This window comes from Gadus chalcogrammus, chromosome 18 (genome assembly GCF_026213295.1).
Source record: "Gadus chalcogrammus isolate NIFS_2021 chromosome 18, NIFS_Gcha_1.0, whole genome shotgun sequence".
Lineage (NCBI taxonomy): Eukaryota > Metazoa > Chordata > Actinopteri > Gadiformes > Gadidae > Gadus > Gadus chalcogrammus.
The window spans coordinates 15,028,910-15,047,410 of record NC_079429.1 but is presented as its reverse complement, the minus strand read 5'-3'; the positions used below and the strand labels follow the sequence as shown (position 1 = coordinate 15,047,410).

General features: G+C 46.7%; 2 protein-coding genes across 3 annotated transcripts; both read left to right on the top strand.

Annotated features, from left to right (window-relative positions):
* Positions 1–298: 298 nt before the first annotated feature.
* On the top strand, positions 299–5,140 carry pus3 (pseudouridylate synthase 3). Its single transcript, XM_056577399.1, has 7 exons — positions 299–438; positions 641–1,068; positions 1,399–1,706; positions 2,116–2,329; positions 2,547–2,656; positions 3,930–4,102; positions 4,898–5,140. The coding sequence occupies exons 2-7, from the start codon at positions 646–648 to the stop codon at positions 5,128–5,130; spliced, it is 1,461 nt and encodes a 486-aa protein (XP_056433374.1). The 5' UTR covers positions 299–438; positions 641–645; the 3' UTR covers positions 5,131–5,140.
* Positions 5,141–5,628: 488 nt separating this feature from the next.
* On the top strand, positions 5,629–9,886 carry dcakd (dephospho-CoA kinase domain containing). 2 transcript variants are annotated; one of them, XM_056577400.1, is made up of 5 exons: positions 5,629–5,718; positions 6,617–6,732; positions 7,042–7,245; positions 7,476–7,563; positions 8,333–9,886. In XM_056577400.1, the coding sequence occupies exons 2-5, from the start codon at positions 6,621–6,623 to the stop codon at positions 8,616–8,618; spliced, it is 690 nt and encodes a 229-aa protein (XP_056433375.1). In that variant the 5' UTR covers positions 5,629–5,718; positions 6,617–6,620; the 3' UTR covers positions 8,619–9,886. The 2 variants fall into 2 exon arrangements, with proteins under 2 accessions (XP_056433375.1, XP_056433376.1); XM_056577401.1 differs by lacking the exon at positions 5,629–5,718 and adding an exon at positions 5,738–5,824 and having other exon boundaries at positions 8,333–8,623.
* The last annotated feature ends 8,615 nt before the right edge of the window (positions 9,887–18,501 follow it).

Sequence of the window (18,501 nt, the reverse complement as noted above, 5' to 3'; positions counted from 1 at the left end):
AATAATAAGGCCTAAAATAAAAACAACTAGGCTACTGCTACTAATACTACAATCCTATACTGCTCAAAATACTACAACTGGTATTAACAACAACTTATACTATTATACTATACTACTATACTATACTACTTTTGATTCTAACACTAGTGTGACCAAAACCATTTTAAGTAGATCTACTAATACTGCTTCTACAACTACTACATACTAGGCTACTACTTGAACACTCATTCTATCTGTTTAATTTGTAGGCAGCAGAGCGAGTTGAGTTTATTTTAAACTACTACTCCCAGCACTTTCTACCGGAAGTAGATCCGCCCTCGATATCTGTCCGACCACCGGAGTGCAGCGGCATGCTAGCAGCAGCAGAGTAGACATTTCTTCGCAGACTCTTTAGGGATCCACAACAGCTTGTCTTTCTCCAATATTTTTAAATAAAAGGTAATGTAACTCTCTTAATGTGTCTCCCACAACGGTCTGATAGAATGCAATCATTCATAATTCTAAATTAAACACTGGTCTGCATCAGTCTGCTGACTTACGTGTACCTGGACGACGCTGAAGTTGGCATCCGATTCGTACCAATATACCCCAAGTTGAAACTAGGTTGCTCATTGCGCTTTCCCGTTTCTGTTCATTGCAGGCACAATGTGTGACAAGATGCTCCAGAGAGTTAAATATCTGGAGGAGGCGGTCGAGAGGTTGAAGAATCAGCTCAGAATGAATAATGAGTGCAGAGAAGAAGATGACGTGAATAAGAAGACCACACCAGAAACGCTCGACGGTCAGACCGAGTCCAAACCCGGTTTGACCATCAGCAGTAAAAAGACCAAAAAACACAGTAAACAGCGTCCGTTTGACTTCTCCTCCCATCCTCGGCGTCATGTGGCACTGAGGATCGCCTACCTCGGTTGGGAGTACCAGGGCTTTGCCGTCCAGGAGAATACTGACAAAACGGTGGAGGCCAGGCTGTTCGAGGCGCTGCTGAAGACACGTCTGATCCAGGACCGCCAGACATCCAACTACCAACGCTGTGGTCGCACCGACAAGGGCGTCAGCGCCTTCTCCCAGGTCAGTGTCCACAAGGCTAGGGCTTAAGTGCCTTCTCCCAGGTCAGGGTCTACTAGGCTGGGTGGTCTGGGGGGTGGATGGTAACACCGCTGGCTTTATTAGGATTTTATAGGGCCAGGTTATTTTCTAGAGAGTCTGATTTAATTGAATAATTTGCGTAGCACCTTAAGCACTCACTGTTGACCTGCGCTCACTCAGTGTTTGTGAGTGTGTCACACCTGCTCATTCTGGGTAAGGCAGGTTGTGCCTGAACGTTTACCTCACCGGCTACCACGGTGCAGAGGCCTGGTGGATGGTTCGGTTGTCTTCAAGGTGCTTCTCTCCCGGCAGGTGATCACCATAGACCTGCGCTCCTCCCTGTTCAGCCCTGGGTTGGGCGTCACGCTCCCGGACAAGACGCCCAGCGGGACCTACCCCAAGACCGGGACCCCCGCCAAGAACAGCGCCCCCGCCCCCGGGTCGGAGCTTGAGTACCTGAAGATGCTGAACCGCGTTCTGCCGCAGGACATACGGGTGCTGGACTGGGCGCCGGCGGCCGACGGATTCAGCGCACGCTTTGACTGCCAGTCGCGCACATACCGCTACTACTTCCCCCGCGGCGCGCTGGATGTTGAGCTGATGGCAGAAGCGGCACAGAGGTTGGTAGAGTCTCCCCCACGGGCACATGTTAAAAAAGAGTGAATCTGGCAAACAAAACCATTCTGATACCAGGTTGTTATGCTAGTGTAGGGTATTATCCTCAAATGAATAACAGTAATGATTAGAAACTATGTTAAAAAAGACTCAGCAGTGCTCACTGCTCAGTATTTATCATTTAAAAAGTTTGGACCCATATCGGCGGAGTTGGCGCCTTCCTGTACACAGCAAGGAACAGCATCACTATTTATGTATTTACTATTTATATATACCATTAATAATGTATTATTACGCTGAGTCATTTCTAAATTAGTTTTGTTTGGACGCGTTCAGTTGTTACGACAGAGGTCCTGTTGTGATGGTATAAGCCTCCACACAGACATACATTTTAAGCGGCCTCCATCTTGGCAGGTTTGTGGGGACACACGACTTCCGGAACGTGTGCAAGATGGACGTGGGAAATGGCGTGCTGCAGTTTCAGAGGACCATCCTCGCCGCAACCATCAGGCCTTCCGAAGAGAACGCCAGCGGCAACCCTGAAGACCCCCAGGCCCCCCATGACCCCAATGACCCCTATGAACTCTTCATTTTCGAGATCAAAGGACTGGCGTTCCTCTATCACCAGGTATCACGAATTGATCATGCTTCATTATGAAAGGGTTAGGGTTAGATTAACCAAATAAACAAGATCCTGTTTAAAGATGCCCTTATCAAGAGTATAATGACGTTCTTTTCAGAGCAGCTTGACTGTCTGGTAGCTCAAACTGCTTTATTGGAACATTCCAGAAGGAATGGGCAAGCTCCTGTCAACAACTGTCAGTCACCTTGTCCCCGGCCCACAGGTGCGCTGCATGATGGCTCTTCTGCTCCTGATTGGTCAGAAACTGGAGAGCCCAGAGATCATCAACCAGCTATTGGACGTTGGCAGTAACCCGCGGAAACCCCAATACAGGTAGTCTTAGCTTTGAATATAAGAAAAGTCCTGAGGCCTTTAGTTGATGTTAAACCAGTGTTTTTTATGATTAGTTCAAGCAAAGTTAATTCTCACCCGGGACCCGCTAAATTATTATGTGCAGTAGAATAAGTAATATATTGTCACATTTTATCTCAAATTAGATAATTAACTGTTCACTATAAACTTCATAGTGAACTTCATGAAACTTCATGTTCATTATACAGCATTCCCCTTTTCAGGTTTCAAAGATACTAATGATGACATGAAACGAGGGGGGAATCCTCGATAGACATTTAGCCGACGTCGTCATAATAGTTGAGTCGTTGTGGCGTGATAATTGTGTAACCGCGGGACGCTCCATTATGATGATGGGTTTGCTAAATGAGGGATACCACAACATTGCCTGGCTTCTAGAAGGGGAAGCCTAAGTTATACAATGTTTTCTTTGTGGGGGTGGGAGAATGGCCAGGTTTTCTTCGTTTCCAAACCATTAAAGATGATGCAAACTGTGGCAAAGGCAGCTGTCATATCATACCCCCAGCGCTGGGATAATGATTCCCGTCTTCGGTACTCTGTAGTGCATCTTTGCTGTTTTGCTTATTTGTGTAGTGCTGCATTTGTTTGGAACGTGGAAATGAATCTTTCGTATGCATTTTCAATTTGTAATCAGCTAAACGTTTCTACAGTCTCTGTATCGATGCAGGCTTTAACATGATCGGATGTTTATATGTACCTTGCTCCATCAGAGCCCTTCCCCTTTCTGATCTCATAGATGGATTATATTGATTACAGTTTATGGTTGTTATCGGCGGTCGTTGTTAAGCGGAGGTGCTGCCCCTCGCCTGCAGACAGCTGTGGGGAAACCTGAGATGGCAATGGATCATTCTCGTGTTTAAAACACGTCAAAGCCTCCAGGATTAGGCGACATTGAGCCGCATATATTTAAAAACCTATGATCAATAATTTGAACAGCAGTTGATGATGGGTCTGGCCGTGTGAATCAGACTTGACTATGCAAACGCGTAGTCGAGGACAACCGCTACATGAAACAGACACTGCATGTAAACATATAATATAGTTTGTAATGAATGTGCATTGTGGCCATCCCATGATCTGATTGGTCCCCTGCCTCTACCCACAGTGCTAAACCACTGGGTTAAAGGGTTATACGTGTGCGCCTGCAGCCTTCGTGGCTCCAGAGGGAACAAGGTGTCGGGGCCGGGGTTGTTTTCCCGCTCCTGTTGACCCTGCTGTGCTGCGCCCTCCCCAGCATGGCGGTGGACTTCCCCCTGGTGCTGTACGGCTGTGACTTCCCGGGCCTGGCCTGGCAGGGCGGCGGCGCAGAGCTGCACTGTGCCAGCGCCACGCTGCAGCAGCAGTGGGCCCGCAGCGCCGTGGAGACGCACGTCTACCGCGGGATGCTCCGCGGCCTGGAGGCCATGGGTACGGCCCCGCCTGCGCTCCACGCACTTCACCGTTTAACGCGACTGACGTGATAGGTTTGAATCGCTGTTGTAAGCTGAGGCTTTTTGTGTATTCATTCAAAACCTTGAATGCAGTTGTAAGTTTCAGTTGGCTGATGTTTTGTTGTATTCTTTGTATAATGTTATATATATATATATATATATATATATATATATATATATATATATATATATATATATATATATATATATATAAAAAATGAATACCAATCCGGCCTGGGGCGTAATTTATTTCCAAATCAGGCTTTACGTTGTTAATCAACTCCAGCCAATCAGAGGGATGCTCTTGCTCTCTGTATAATCGCCGAATTGAGTCGGAGGTAAAGCAAAAACAAATTGTCCTCTGAGCTGAGGATAGCCTTTTGTGCAGATTTCTGCTTATCTTTTAACGTTGTAATTATGTCCATCGTGGATAAAATGGTTCAGACTGCTACAATTAAACTAAAACAACTAACGTTTTTTTAATTCTACAAACTGCGGTGCTCCTTGTTCGTCATGAACTGACACTCTCTCTCCCCAGCACTGATTGGTCCTAGTATTTTAACATTCATGTATGTATATATTTTGTGCCTTTTTATGGTCCATTACAAGACTGTGAAGTTAGATTTAGAGGTTGGGTTTACACCTAATTTCATCCTAATCACTATTCTCTTTAATTTTCCCAGAGATAGATGGTCCTACAATATCTTACACGGTAGTATTACAATTCTACCATATGATACCTATTATAAGACCTGTCCATCTCCGTCCCCAGGCGCGGAGTCGTCTAAGAGCTGCTGGCTGGTGGAAGGTTCCAGAATGAAGAACTACAAGCCGCTGCTGGAGCGGCCGTGCTGTGAGAGCCTGGAGGCCCGGATCGACCACTTTGTGAAGAGAGGTCGTCTGGAGCGTGATGACGGGGAGAACGGAGGAGAAGCGGTCCACAGGGGCAAGAGATCCAAACATGTCCATGATTCAGCGCAACCTTCCACGACAAAACTGAATTAAAATGTACAAAGCTGATATTTTGATTAACCATCATTGACTTTCCTTTACTATTTTATGCAATACCAATGTATTGTATAACAATTTTACTTATAGAAATAAACACATTTGTTGTTTGGCCAGTGATTTTCACAGTATTTATTTCCGATGTATTGCTTTGTTGTACGTTTGGGCACATTTCTTTTTTATAACAAATGATAGGAACCATTTTCTACTGCTGCTAGGACCTACCAGAAAAGGACGGAAGCTTTTTACCGATGCACCCGTCAATCTGAGAAATTTGGCTGTGCGCAAGTAGTTTCATTATGTTGTTTATCATTTACGCTACCGTTTATAGTTTCGTTTTTTAAATGTTTTTAAATGTAATACCCTGACATGCGTCCAGTTTTCGCTTAACGCATTTTATCCATTTTACGTCTTCGGCGGTAGAGAGGACGACAGTAGTTAAAAATAGTCTTGACTTGAACCATTTGTACCTGCTTAGTTTATTATTGTGTGAATATTTTAAAGTGATTATCATCCCTTTCCTACTGGGTCTACACGGATTTCCCATATAATAACTGAATTCCGGACAATCCCACGTTATATAAGGTGCAGAAATACGTCATTATTACCAGCGAGTGCGACCTCTTACTCGCTTGAGTGCATTATTAGTGCATTCATTAAAATTGCTTCATCTTTTTCTCATCTAATTGCGGTAAACTCACCGATTTTACACTTCTACCTACATCTTGGGTCATACTATTTGTATCGACTTGCGTTGGGTAAAGTGTCACAAAAATCAACGTTTGTCATGTTTGACCAATTTTTCTCATGTTCAAAGTGATGTAAGGTTAATTTGCTGATTGATTGAAGTTGCTCACGTTGATTTCTTATGAAACTAGAGGTCACAACGTCCTCTTATTCGTTTGCACCTGCGTCATTATCGTTAACAAAGCAATGACTCAACAAAAAAAAAAATTTATTTTGATGTATATTAAATTGTTTGCTGTAAATCAGTGCATTGTAGTGTCTATTTATCTGTTGACCTGATTGACATTATGGCAACAGTGAGGTAGTTATAATGTGTTGTCCTGTGGTTCCAGCAGATGGCGTGTAAACATAGTTTATAGTTAGTGGAATCTCGTCTAGTGGGAAATATATAGATGTTGTTTTCTCTACTATGATTTTGTGTTAAGTTTAGCTATTTTGCCAGTACTTGTGCATGTGTCCATGCTACTGCATAAAAATGACAGTGACAACTCTTCAAAAATCGAGTTTTAAATCCTGTTATTTCATCAGTTTGCAATGTGTGGTTCCTTCTAAACATTTCATTATAAATGTGTGTTTCTTCTGAAGAATTGCATTTGGCCATTTTACTATGTTATTTGTCGACAACATTATTAAAATCACAGCATAGATAGCTGAGGTTTTAATAAAACATAGGAACACATAAGTCTTGAACTTGATGGATGTTAACGTGTCGCTATGGCCGCCTCTCTGACCCCAGGACCATGTTCCTGGTGGGCCTCACGGGGGGCATCTCCTCGGGGAAGAGCACCGTCTCCGCCATGCTCCGGGAGCTGGGCTGCCCTATCATAGACGCTGACCTGGTGGCCAGGAGAGGTGGGTCCTTCTGAACCACACAGCAGTGCTGTGCTGCCTTTATCCCGCTTTCCCCTACTACCCATCCCTCTCTCTCTCGCCCCTCGCTCTCTCTTCCACCATACACTCTCTCGTTTGTTATCCATTCTAAAGCACCAAGCTCCATGTTCCTACTCCAACCTATCAAAAGCAACCATGCTGCTGTTCAATTCATCTTGACTTGAAAGTTATTGTGTGATAATTAACAAAATAAAGTGACACCTAGGATGATATACCATAGCAATGAAGCAGTGTTGTAACTCCTCTGTGCTGTGTGCTCGTGTGGCCCAGTGGTGGAGCGCGACAGCGCCGCCTACCGTCGCATCGTCCGCCACTTTGGCCCCGAGGTGCTGCTGGAGAGCGGCGAGATCGACCGGGAGAAGCTCGGCCAGATCATCTTCGCCGACGCCGAGAAGAGGAGGCTGCTCAACTCCATCACCCACCCGGAGATCCACAAAGCCATGCTCAAGCAGATCGTCTTCTACTTCCTGAGAGGTGCGCTACTGCAAAATAAAAGTTGTCCCAACACTGGGATGATACGGCTAGCACCCGTAAATACAAGTTGAAGAAGCCCTCGGACTCGGTACAGTGCTACAATGGGTGTGGACATTATTTGAATAGCAAAATATAGATATGCTTATTATGTTGGGGTTTACACCTCTCTCATCTTATCGTCTATTGCCCTGCCCTCTCCTGTTATCTCTGCTCTGACCTCCTCTCCTCAGGCTACCGCTACGTGGTCCTGGACGTCCCCCTGCTCTTTGAGACCCGTCGGCTCACGCAGTTCCTCCACCACACCGTGGTGGTCTACTGGTGAGTTCACCGCTACCTCACGCTACGTAAAGCTGCTGTACATTGTGTAACATGAGCGTACATAAGACTACTTTACATTCCCTTTGATCACATGACAAGTGGCGTTACACTTTATGGTCAATAATGTAATTTAGCACATACTGTAAATATTGTCTACCCCAACTCTCTGTAATGTTGACATTAATTACAGTATTTTATTAACTCAAGTGTGTATATAGATATATTTTCTTAAAAAATGTGTTGTTGCGCCTACCATCTTTATTTGGAATTCATACTACCGGCACTGTCTGAATCCAGGTGATAGTAAGTCTTCTGTGCACATTTCTGTTCCCTTAACATCGTTATTCAGGCTATATCAAATACAACAGTTCTCAATGCTCTGTCTTGTTATTACAAAACGCTGGGACCAATCAGTGCTAGAGAGAGAGGGAGTTTCAGATCGAGACGAAGCAGGGAGCTTGTAGAATTTCGATCAAAAATGTTAGATCAAATTTGACGGAATAACGACGTGCAGAGATTTTAACGGAACGCTTCTCTCAGGGGAGACGTTCTTGCTCTACCTCCAACGCCAAGAGCGTCACCTCAATGTGTCCTATGATTGGTTGGAGTTCTTAATACCACTTAAGGTTGCGCCCATATATGGACATCAATTCCTCCCCCCAGTGCCCAGCCAACACCAGACTGATATTCAACGTGAAACACCAACCTAAACATCTGGGTGGTCCTCACACACAAGACCCATCCCCTTAACCTCCACCCCCCCCTCAAGCGACCCGGCCACCCAGCTGTCCCGCCTCATGCAGCGCAACGGGCTGGACCAGGAGCAGGCGGAGCAGCGCGTGGCCGCCCAGATGCCCCTGAACGAGAAGCGCGGGCTGGCCAAGCACGTGATCGAGAACTCGGGCGGCCGCGAGGACACCCACCGCCAGGTGCTGCGGCTGCACACCAAGCTGGAGGACTCCATGGAGTTCCTGCTGGTCCGCGTGGTCGCCATGGCGACCGCCGCGGGCCTCGGCGGGGCGCTGCTGTACGCCGCCAAGCTGCTGGCGTCGTAGCGGGAGGTGTGTGTGTGGGGGGGGGTTACGGGGGAGGGGGCGGAGCAAAGTCTGCGGGATAGTCCGGGGGTTTGTCGAGGTCGCCCCGCCATGCTGCTACGCGCTCGGTTCAGAGAACTTAGTTTAGCGTCACTAGCTTCACGTTTCTCACCTGCACTGAGTCACTATGGTTAGGTGACATGGGAGCGTCACTCGCATGCCTCCTACGGGCTACGAAGTAGTTCAGCCACGAAGAGCAACCTAAACGGTTAGAACCACTGGAATAGGACCCCCGCTGGCCAAACACTGGCTACTGCAGCTGGGGTTCTCTGATTGGCCCAGTTGGTAGTGATCAGAAACGGCAGTCGGACAGCAGCCTGGGTTGGTTGGCTGCTGTCTCTGGGCTTGGCTTTCAGTGTTTTAGGTCCCGTTAATGAAGTCCCAAGTATCTCTGACCTTAATGATTATAACAGTGCAATAAACGAAGGCTTTAGTGAAATAATCGGAAAAGAGTAAGAGATTTTTAATTGAAGATTATTGTAAAGAATATATATTTTGCAAAAGGATAATTGTTGCTATACTATGCAGAAACTATTTGATTGATTTCACAGTCATAAACCACCGTCAGAATCACTATTTGGTTTAGACGTACTTCCGATATTATTCATGTCAATGAATATGTTTTGGAAAGTCAGTGTATAGTATAAATATAAACACTCTGTAAACACCAAGTAATTCTATTTTATTATCTGTAATAGGACGACAAGGATTGTGAACACAAAACTAAATGTGAAAATTAATGTATGACGAAGCTGTAGGATTTAACAGAAATTGTATTTATATCCATCACTTTGTTAAACTGCAACACCTTCACACACCGTCTTGTGTTTTTAACACCATTTATTTTCCCAATTCTAAGTTTTCAACACTTCACCTAGGACACACCTGAAGCTGAAAATTGACATGTCTGGTGTGCATACTGTGTTTGATAATTAAAAGTTATTATTCTGGTGAAACAATTAGGCCGTCATCCTTCTTGATCCAATAATGTTGCTTCTTATTTAAGCAATTGATCCCAGAGCTAGTGCTTTCTGAAGGATGTATTTGGTTGCTTGGCTGTGAAGGGTTTGTGGTCCTGTTGTAGCTCAGCACCTAGAGCCGGGCATTAACAGTGCCGGGGTCAGGGGTTGTACTTTACACTAGCGGCCACCTGCTCAGAATGTCTGTTGTATTGAAAGCAATAAGTATCCCCCAAATTGGTATATTTAATGAATGGAGATTACTTTGTAGACCCTGCAACATGTACGATTTGGCCAACCGCCCAAAAAGACCTATACAAAATAAGCGGTAGCCTATTATCATAAAACTGTGTTTATAGCCACTAGAAATGCACAGTCCCTCCCAAAGGTATCTTCACTCCTCCACCCCTCCCCAAAACGCATCACCCCACTAAATATAGTGTCAATCCTAATGTTTACAGGGAATCTGTGCAGCGCTACTTCTTTGTACAAAGTGGTATTACCAGACGGTATGAGCCTTACTTAAGGTAAAAGCATCCGCCACACATTACACAGACGTCTTTGACATTATATATTATAACTGTTGAATATTATAAACCTCACCTCCTGCTGAGAATTGTAGTTAACTGCTGTCTCAGACTAATAATCAAACACGTTGCACCGTTTGAAGGGTCACCCACTACAACAGGGACTCTTCCCTCCCCCCCCTCCCCTTACAGCCAGAGGGACAAAAAGCCTGATAGGGAGTAGCATGGGGGAGAGATCTCCCCCTGGCTTTGTAGAGCTTGAGAAAGATGATGAAAAGAGGTTCTTCATCAGAGGTCGGGGCTCTGATCTGGGTGGCAGGAGGTGATGAAGTGATGCGTGGTGACCAGGGGGTCAGGGGGGCCAAGCCAGCCGCAGATGCCTTCTCACGCACACACACATGCACATAAAGACAAACTTATACACATACATACTTAAACACAATTGTATGCATGCACATAAACATACACTAATTGATATACTTGCAAACACACACACACACACACACACATTCTGAGTTTTTTTCACACACACACATACGGTTAACAGAACGAACAAGCTTCGGTAATAATGCAGGAAGAGAAAATAATATCACGCACCATCGCACACGGAGGAAACCCTATGAAGGGGCATCCCATAATGAGCTCTGTTCATGCCTCTCACACACATTTTCACACATATCTACAAACCCGCGTATAAAAGACAAAAACACGCATGCATGAACACGCACACACAAATCCACACACTCACACACACATGAGCAGACACATAAACAGACATCACAAACTCAGACATCCCAACTGTCACAGTATTCACTTGACCACACATTGGCAGTTGATGGGCAGGGGGCTATTCTTAGAGGTCTGTCTGCCCAGCCAGCAGGCCCTGTCCCCTGGCCAGCCGAGGAGCTCAGCCAACCCCTTCATGGTTCTACTGGTACTGGGTCTGGTGGATCTCGCACCACAGCCCACTGATGTTGAGCCAGGCTGGCAGAACCGGTGTCGGTGTTTCCACACTTTTTGTCTCAAAATGTTAACAAGGTTTCAAATATTCGATGAAATGATGTGCTATTTGGTGGAAGCTTTTATCCAAATGGTTTCGCATTACAAGTAGTGCATTAGTTGAATCCAACAGCACAGGGGAAACGCAACAAAAATAGAACGTTTTTGCTTAACGAGCATAAAATGCGTTTCGCTTTTAATAATTTTCTTGTGCTTTTGCACATTGTTCTCATTCATGGTAACCCTCATCCGTGTACAATTTGACGATTCTAGAAATTTTTTGAGGTACATTAAGCTTTGTTAAGTAGTTGTCAAGCATCTTATAACCTCCATATAAACCGTGTCTGTTTGGAAGGGATTCACAGCGAGACACAAACCACATCTCTCAGGCCTGCTACTGGCCCTGGTACCGGCTCTCCTTGAGCTCTCTCCATACATTTTATGTTGACTTTATGGAAGATTTTTCTTTTTCGGATTGTGTACTAAGGTCACAGACTGATCTCCACTTTATTTATCATGCTCTAAATACACATGAATTGATCAGTTGCCTGTTTTTGAGCCTGTTTAATAAATACCCGTTGGGTTTTGCCAGTGGAGCTGGCCTGAACTAGTCCTGAACTATGTTGAGAACTGATACTGTATTTTGTTTTACCTAAGTCAGGGGTGCCCAACCAGTCGATCGCGGTCTACCAGTAGATCGCCGACAGATCCCAAGTCGATCGCGAGGGGTGAAGAAAAAAAAAAATAATAATTTTTTTTTTTTTTTTAATAAAATTAAATTTGCGCGGGACATATACGTGCGGTAGCACATGTGCTGTTAACAGCAGTTGAAAGCCGTCAACAGTAGTTACACACTCCTAAACGTTGGCATGGCTGAGGGGAAACAAGCTAAGACCTACCATTTTCACCCTGAGTGGGAGGAAGATTATTGATTATCGTTGAGAAGGTGCCGTGCGCAGACGGAATGAAACCCCCACTGAAGTCCGTAGGTTCACGATACAACCCCCCCCCCCCCCCCCCCCCGTCAACAATTGTTCTCTACCCCCCCCCCCGTCCCCCCCCCGTCAACAATTGTTCTCTAACCCCCCCCCCCCCGCTTGAAGGTAGGTTTGCTGGTAGATCTCGGGAGGTTGGCTACTTGAAAAGTAGATCTTGGGTCAAAAAAGGTTGGGCACCCCTGACCTAAGTCAATCATTCCGTCCTTACAAGACCCATATAACTCCGTATAACTCCTCTTTTGGACTCACGTGTAACCCATGGCCAGTCAAACGTCAGTAGCAGCAGCACCACAACGGACCCGGTACCCCCCCAGCCCTGGGCATCGCCCCTCCATCGGCGGGCCCTGGAAGCCGCTGTTTGGAGGAAGGGTTGGAGGATGCGGTTCGGAGCCACAAACCCCCTGGTTCCCTGGCGTGTTTTTCAATGGGATCAAGGTGGGTGAAGTCAGGGCTCTTTCAGGCTGAGACCCCGCGGGGAGGAATCGCTGTGAGGAGACACTGGGCGATTTCACGCACAGCGTCTCTGCACACCGGGGTTGGTGTCGTTGTGGTAGCAGCCGTAGCTTCACTTGTGCTCACTGAGTGCAGTTGACGGCTTCTGGCTGCTCAGCCGTGCTCCGTGCTGTAATGTACGGCAGGATGTTGCGGTGTGTGGTGCGTTAGTCGTCGGCGAGGGCCGTTGGGTGGAAGGAGTGCTTTGATTTCTGAGCACCATGTGTTTCCAGAGGAACAGAGTGTGCCGTTCCCAATGAGCTTATTGACCGTGGAAACACAGGATGTTGACAATTGGCATTTTTGTGGTAATCATTTAAGCTGGTACACCATGTTTAATCGTTCGTAGAAACCCCTTTAGCTTCTTAAAATTGAACTTCGGGTTTAATCTGAGGAAGACATTAGGCAACTCACTTCCAAATGCTCAATTTCTTTTTTTTTCTGAATTGTTTATGGTTTCTTTTCCTTCTTTTACTGTATCACAACGGGACGATTCTTCCTTCTGCGCTCTAATTAATCGTATCAATCGTATCGCGTTGCGGCTGGTGTTTTGCCGCGTTACTTGACCTAACAGAGAGGGTAATTACATCGGTGATGGTTACACATTGAGAGCAGAGCCGTGCGCGATGGGAGTGTCTTCCCGAACCGCTGCTGTCTGCCGCCGCTGGAGTGGCTCCACAGATGCGAGCCGACACCATGGATGATAACTCCTGCTAAATCTGCTGCGATGCTGAACTCTGGCATCTCATGGTGACACTGGAGCAAGGGCATACGAGCGCACACACACACCCATATAGACACACAAACAAAGACCCAAACACACACACACAAACACAATCATTCATACACACACATGAAAATCTTGCAAGCATGCAAAGACACTCACAAATAACTCACTCACCAATGCTAACACAACAATTGCTGTCCGTGGGCACCATCATACAATCACTCTTACACACACACACACGCATACACAAAAGACTCATACATGCAAAGAAACAAAACTACACACAATTACAAACACACACATACTAACTCTCACACACACACGCTATATAACTATCAGTCGCCCTCCCGCACACACACACACACACACAACCATTTACACACACATGTGTGCGTGGCGGGCAGTTGTCGCGGTTCATTTGTGAGGCGGCGTTGAGGTGATGAGACAGGCGGTAAGCCAGAGGAGCGGGCGCGGTCACATGACTCAGGCTGTCCGGACACATCAGCCCCCGCACTGTCAGCCTACTGAGGAGGACTAGCCCCGCACCCCCCCGCACACACACACACACACACACACACACACACACACACACACACACACACACACTGAGTCAGGGAATACGCCCGGACAAGGGGGCGTTGCTACTGGCGACCGTCACCAGGATGCCAAGGGTGGGGAGGGAGGAGACAACACGGCTGACATGAGGCTTGAAAAGGCGTAAGATCTAGGGGGGGGGGGGTGTTGGGGTCGGGGGGGGGGGGGGGGGGGGGCTATGGAGGGCTGGGGGAGGTTAGACTGGTAGGAGAGGGGGGCATGATCTTATGCTGTGAGTGTGTGCGTGCGTGCGTGTGTGTGTGTGTGTGCTGTGTGTGTATGTGTATGAGTGTGTGATGTTTTTATGTGTCTGTGCGTGTGTATGTGTTTGCGTGTGTGATCTATATATATATGTGTGTGTGTGTGTGTGTCATCTTCAACATCCAGTCCAGACTTAAGCCCACCACACACCGCGTCAAAAAGAACGCCCCCCATTACTCCGGACGCACTGGCCCACCCCGCGCCGCGCCGCCCCACTAGGCTTCACGCCACTGTTCTGTCCCCTAGCGTCACCGCCCCTGTAGAAGAGCTTTTTTAAAGCTGTTTGGTTCATCACGACTTGACACAAGGTCCTGTACATATGGAGATGGTTGAGACAGATGAATAATTCCACGATGCAAAAATAATGAGCAATGAAAGTAAATAAAGTGACTAAACCGTAAACAAAGTGCCTGACGGTACATAAAGTAACTATGAATTAATGTGACTATCATTGTAAGCACAAACAGAGGATCATGGGCATCAGGGCCATATATGTAGTCATAAAGCAACTGGTATGACGTTATGGTAGCCTATACCGACTATGTTTGTTGATCTGCTTCTTTCAAAACATATCCCAACGGTGCTGCAGCGCCCCTAGCTTCCTATTGGTGCTCGGGGCGGCTTTTGACGCGCGTGAAACGCGCACCGCTGCGCTTCGGCGCCGGCGTGTGGCCGGCTTTACAACCCAATTCCAATAACCTTTGTCGAGCTACAAGTGGTTAGTTGGCCCTGTCTCTCTGTACGTGTTTATAGACCTGAGAGCAGCTGGTAATCTGCTGAACAATACCAGTTTAATACTAGCATTGTCTGCTGGGCGGTATGAGGCATGTCCTGATTGATGTGATTGGATGAGGAGGAGCTGGAGCCAATCAGTTGAAGGGTGAGAGGCAAAGCGGCATCCAGCCAATCAAGGCATTGTTCTCTTAAAAACCTACCGGCATGTTCCAAACAGCATGAATACTTGTTTACTATTTCCACATTATGGGATCCAAAGCGACCTACGGATACATTCAGATACCATCTGCCGGTCGATTTGGTCTTGGAGTCAAGTACCCTAATCTGGAGCTTTCACAGACTGCTTGCTTGTATGTTTTGAAAAAGACCAAGACAGGAATTGTAACTCGTTTTATATAGCAGGGATTGGCTTTTATCTGTTGTTAGGCTTGTTTTTGGCATCATGCTGATTGTGTGTGTGTGTGTGTGTGTGTGTGTGTGTGTGTGTGTGTGTGTGTGTGTGTGTGTGTGTGTGTGTGTGTGTGTGTGTGTGTGTGTGTGTGTGTGTGTGTGTGAGAAGATGTGGGTGTTTGAATGCATGTAATTGTGGTGGAAGCCAGCGAGCGCTGAAGCGACCGACAGCACCAACAGATAAAGCCGCCATCTTTAATTTGGATGTTCCCGCTGCGGTAAGTAGCGATGCTAAAGATAACAGTAGCAGGGGCTCATTACCATCACGCATTATACGCTCACTAGAGCTAGCATCCCCTAGCCACTCATGGACTGTGGAATGTTCAGAAATTCATACACACACACGCACACTCACACACAAACGCATAAATTCACACACGCACACTCACACACAAACGCATAATTCGCACATACACACACACACACACACAAACACACGCATGCACACAGACACACACAAATGCACACGTATACGCACACACACACACACACACACACACAAACGCATTAATTCATGCATGCACACACATACATGCACGCTAAAGAATGTTTCTATCTGTAAAGTTGCTATGGCACCAAATGACACGCACACGCACACGCACACACGGCCAGACGCACGCAAACACATTAATTCATGCATACACACACACTCCCACACACACACACTCAATCACTTACGGCCACTCTGGAGCGGGCTGATAAGACACTTGCCCGGCCCTCCTGTAAATGTCAGGCCAGCGCTAACAGTGTTCTCTGATGACGGGCAGCCGGCCGATCCTGAATGAATCTCCTGTTTAATTCAGCTGCGATACAACGCCTAGAAGAGCTGACCTGTCCTCAGACAAGACGAGCTCCTGGAACATCGTCTCTCCCCCCCGATCCCCCTTCTTCTAAAGCCCCTTGGCAAGAGATTGAGCTTCACACTTCTAATTTATCAACATTTTATAATGAAATGATTGAAAAACAACTAGACCTTTGCTATATGTTTGGTTTAGTGGCTCATGCCAGCAACCGAGCTACTGCGTACCATAACGGTTAGACTTTACAACAACGTTCAACTGAGGTTGTTTTAGGGTCTTTGTTTTGACCACGAATAACAGGACAGGGCTACCCAACGACTGAATCCACCATATAACGTAAGCTACAGCCGTCTGGGTCATCAAACTACGTCCTTGTGATTGTTTTGATTGAGAGACTCCCAGAGGCAGAACCCTCATTTTATACCTTTAAAGGAATGGCCCCCAGGGGCCAACTCCACCCCTCACGATCAGCTTTTAAGGCTCTTCATCGAAAACAAACACTCGAGCATGTAATTAGAGCCATGTTTTTGTCACGCAAGTTGTCTGCTGAGACACTTGCTCCTCCCTCCCCATCCTCCTCCTTCTCTCTGTGCTGCATGGATGGTCAGGGAGGGAGGATGTCTACCAGGAGAGGAGAAGAGTCCTTTCCACTTGAACTGTTTGCAGCAAGTAGCAATCTAGATCAAGATAAGATTGTAGTTAACATCCCCCTGTACTCATTTCATGTATACATGTATTCACACACACACACACACACACACACGCATGCAAGCACCCTCAAATACACACACTCGCACGCACACACACACACAAACACACACATACACACAAACACACACACACATGCAGGCAATCTTGAATACACAGGATGCACATTTTCACTATTACAAGTGATACAAGGACTCTTCTTGTTGTTTTCTTCCATCCTCTGAGCTGATAAACACAGCGTTGGAACCCTCTCCCACGGCGGGGAAGCCAAGTAAAGTTGCGACACTGTTGTCGGCCCCGGAGCGATTGGTCATTTCTGAAGGTTTTCTCCAGTGCTCCTTCTCACCGGCCGCGGGCTCTTGTTCTCTGACATTGTGACATGAGGTCTCTCTAATTTGACAACGATGGGCTCATCCACCCTGGGAGGAGAAAGCCGCCACCGCTGCCCTGGCGCGGGGCTCCCCCCATGGGCCGGATGACCTCGGCGGCCAGGGCCCCTCCGCCTCTCGGCCTTAATTGGGTCTGGAGGAAAGTGCTGTCTTTAGACGAGCAGGCTCTGACGCCGGGCCGCGGGCTGGCAGAGCGCTCCTGCTGCAAATACATTTCAGATGACTCGCAGAAGCTTCGCGGCGCGGCGGACGTGGTGCGTACAGTGTGTGTAGGTCAAAGGACTTTGTCTTTATTTGATTGAAGTGTTTACCTTTGTTAGACGGTGGTTGTAGATTTTGTGATTGCAACACAAACAATGCGCACAGTGTGGGTTGAAGAGAAGTGATTGAAACAGCAGGTGTTACTCTATGTAAACGTTATATTCTTCCATAGCTATGGATCGTCTAAATTTGAATAAATATCATATTTCAACTCAAGATAATAATCATTGATTTGGCATGTTTACAAGTTTTCACAAGTTTAGCGACGCTTGGTGGAAAATCGCCGACGGCCAAGCTTTTCTTCTCTGTGCGGAAGACTTTGAAATCAAACAAAATGAGCGAGAGAAGCCGTGTCTGCACTCACTCAAGCTGTTGGTATATATATATATCTCCACCACTCCCAGAGCCAAGTCTCATAAAAACCACCACGTCTATTAGCTTGTAGTTCGGAGCACCCCTCCCCGTGGGTATCAAGCTGTCTCCGAGGCTGCCGTCAGCTGGAGCCTTGACTTTGTCCTGGGTTTCACGTCATTTCGCAGTCCCCAAGCCGGCTCAACAAAGCCGGTTGTATGAAATAGGCCTCCCACAGCACACCACCAGGAGGACAGAGCCGGCCATCCCTCTGATTGTGATCGAGGCACAATTATCTTTGTGAGCCTTTTGGCATTTTGATCATCAGCGTATTGATTGGCTCCTGATCTGAAGGGGTTTTGATTGGCTCCTGATCCGAAGGGGTTTTGATTGGCTCCTGATCTGAATGGGTTTTGATTGGCTCCTGATCTGAAGGGGTTTTGATTGGCTCCTGACCTGGTCGTATTCTGATGGCTGATTAGCTTTACATTTCCCTGGAAGAAAATCACATAGGTTTGAATAGGGAGTTGATGAATAAACAGCTGACTTGATGGATTGATCAATAACAACACGTAAATAAGTGACTGCCAATT

Coding starts and splice junctions, on each gene's coding strand:
- pus3 (XM_056577399.1), top strand. CDS start 646: ATGTGTGACAAGATGCTCCAGAGAGTTAAATATCTGGAGGAGGCGGTC. Junction 1,069..1,398: donor GCGTCAGCGCCTTCTCCCAG/GTCAGTGTCCAC, acceptor CTCTCCCGGCAG/GTGATCACCATAGACCTGCG. Junction 1,707..2,115: donor ATGGCAGAAGCGGCACAGAG/GTTGGTAGAGTC, acceptor CCATCTTGGCAG/GTTTGTGGGGACACACGACT.
- dcakd (XM_056577400.1), top strand. CDS start 6,621: ATGTTCCTGGTGGGCCTCACGGGGGGCATCTCCTCGGGGAAGAGCACC. Junction 6,733..7,041: donor TGACCTGGTGGCCAGGAGAG/GTGGGTCCTTCT, acceptor CGTGTGGCCCAG/TGGTGGAGCGCGACAGCGCC. Junction 7,246..7,475: donor CGTCTTCTACTTCCTGAGAG/GTGCGCTACTGC, acceptor TCCTCTCCTCAG/GCTACCGCTACGTGGTCCTG.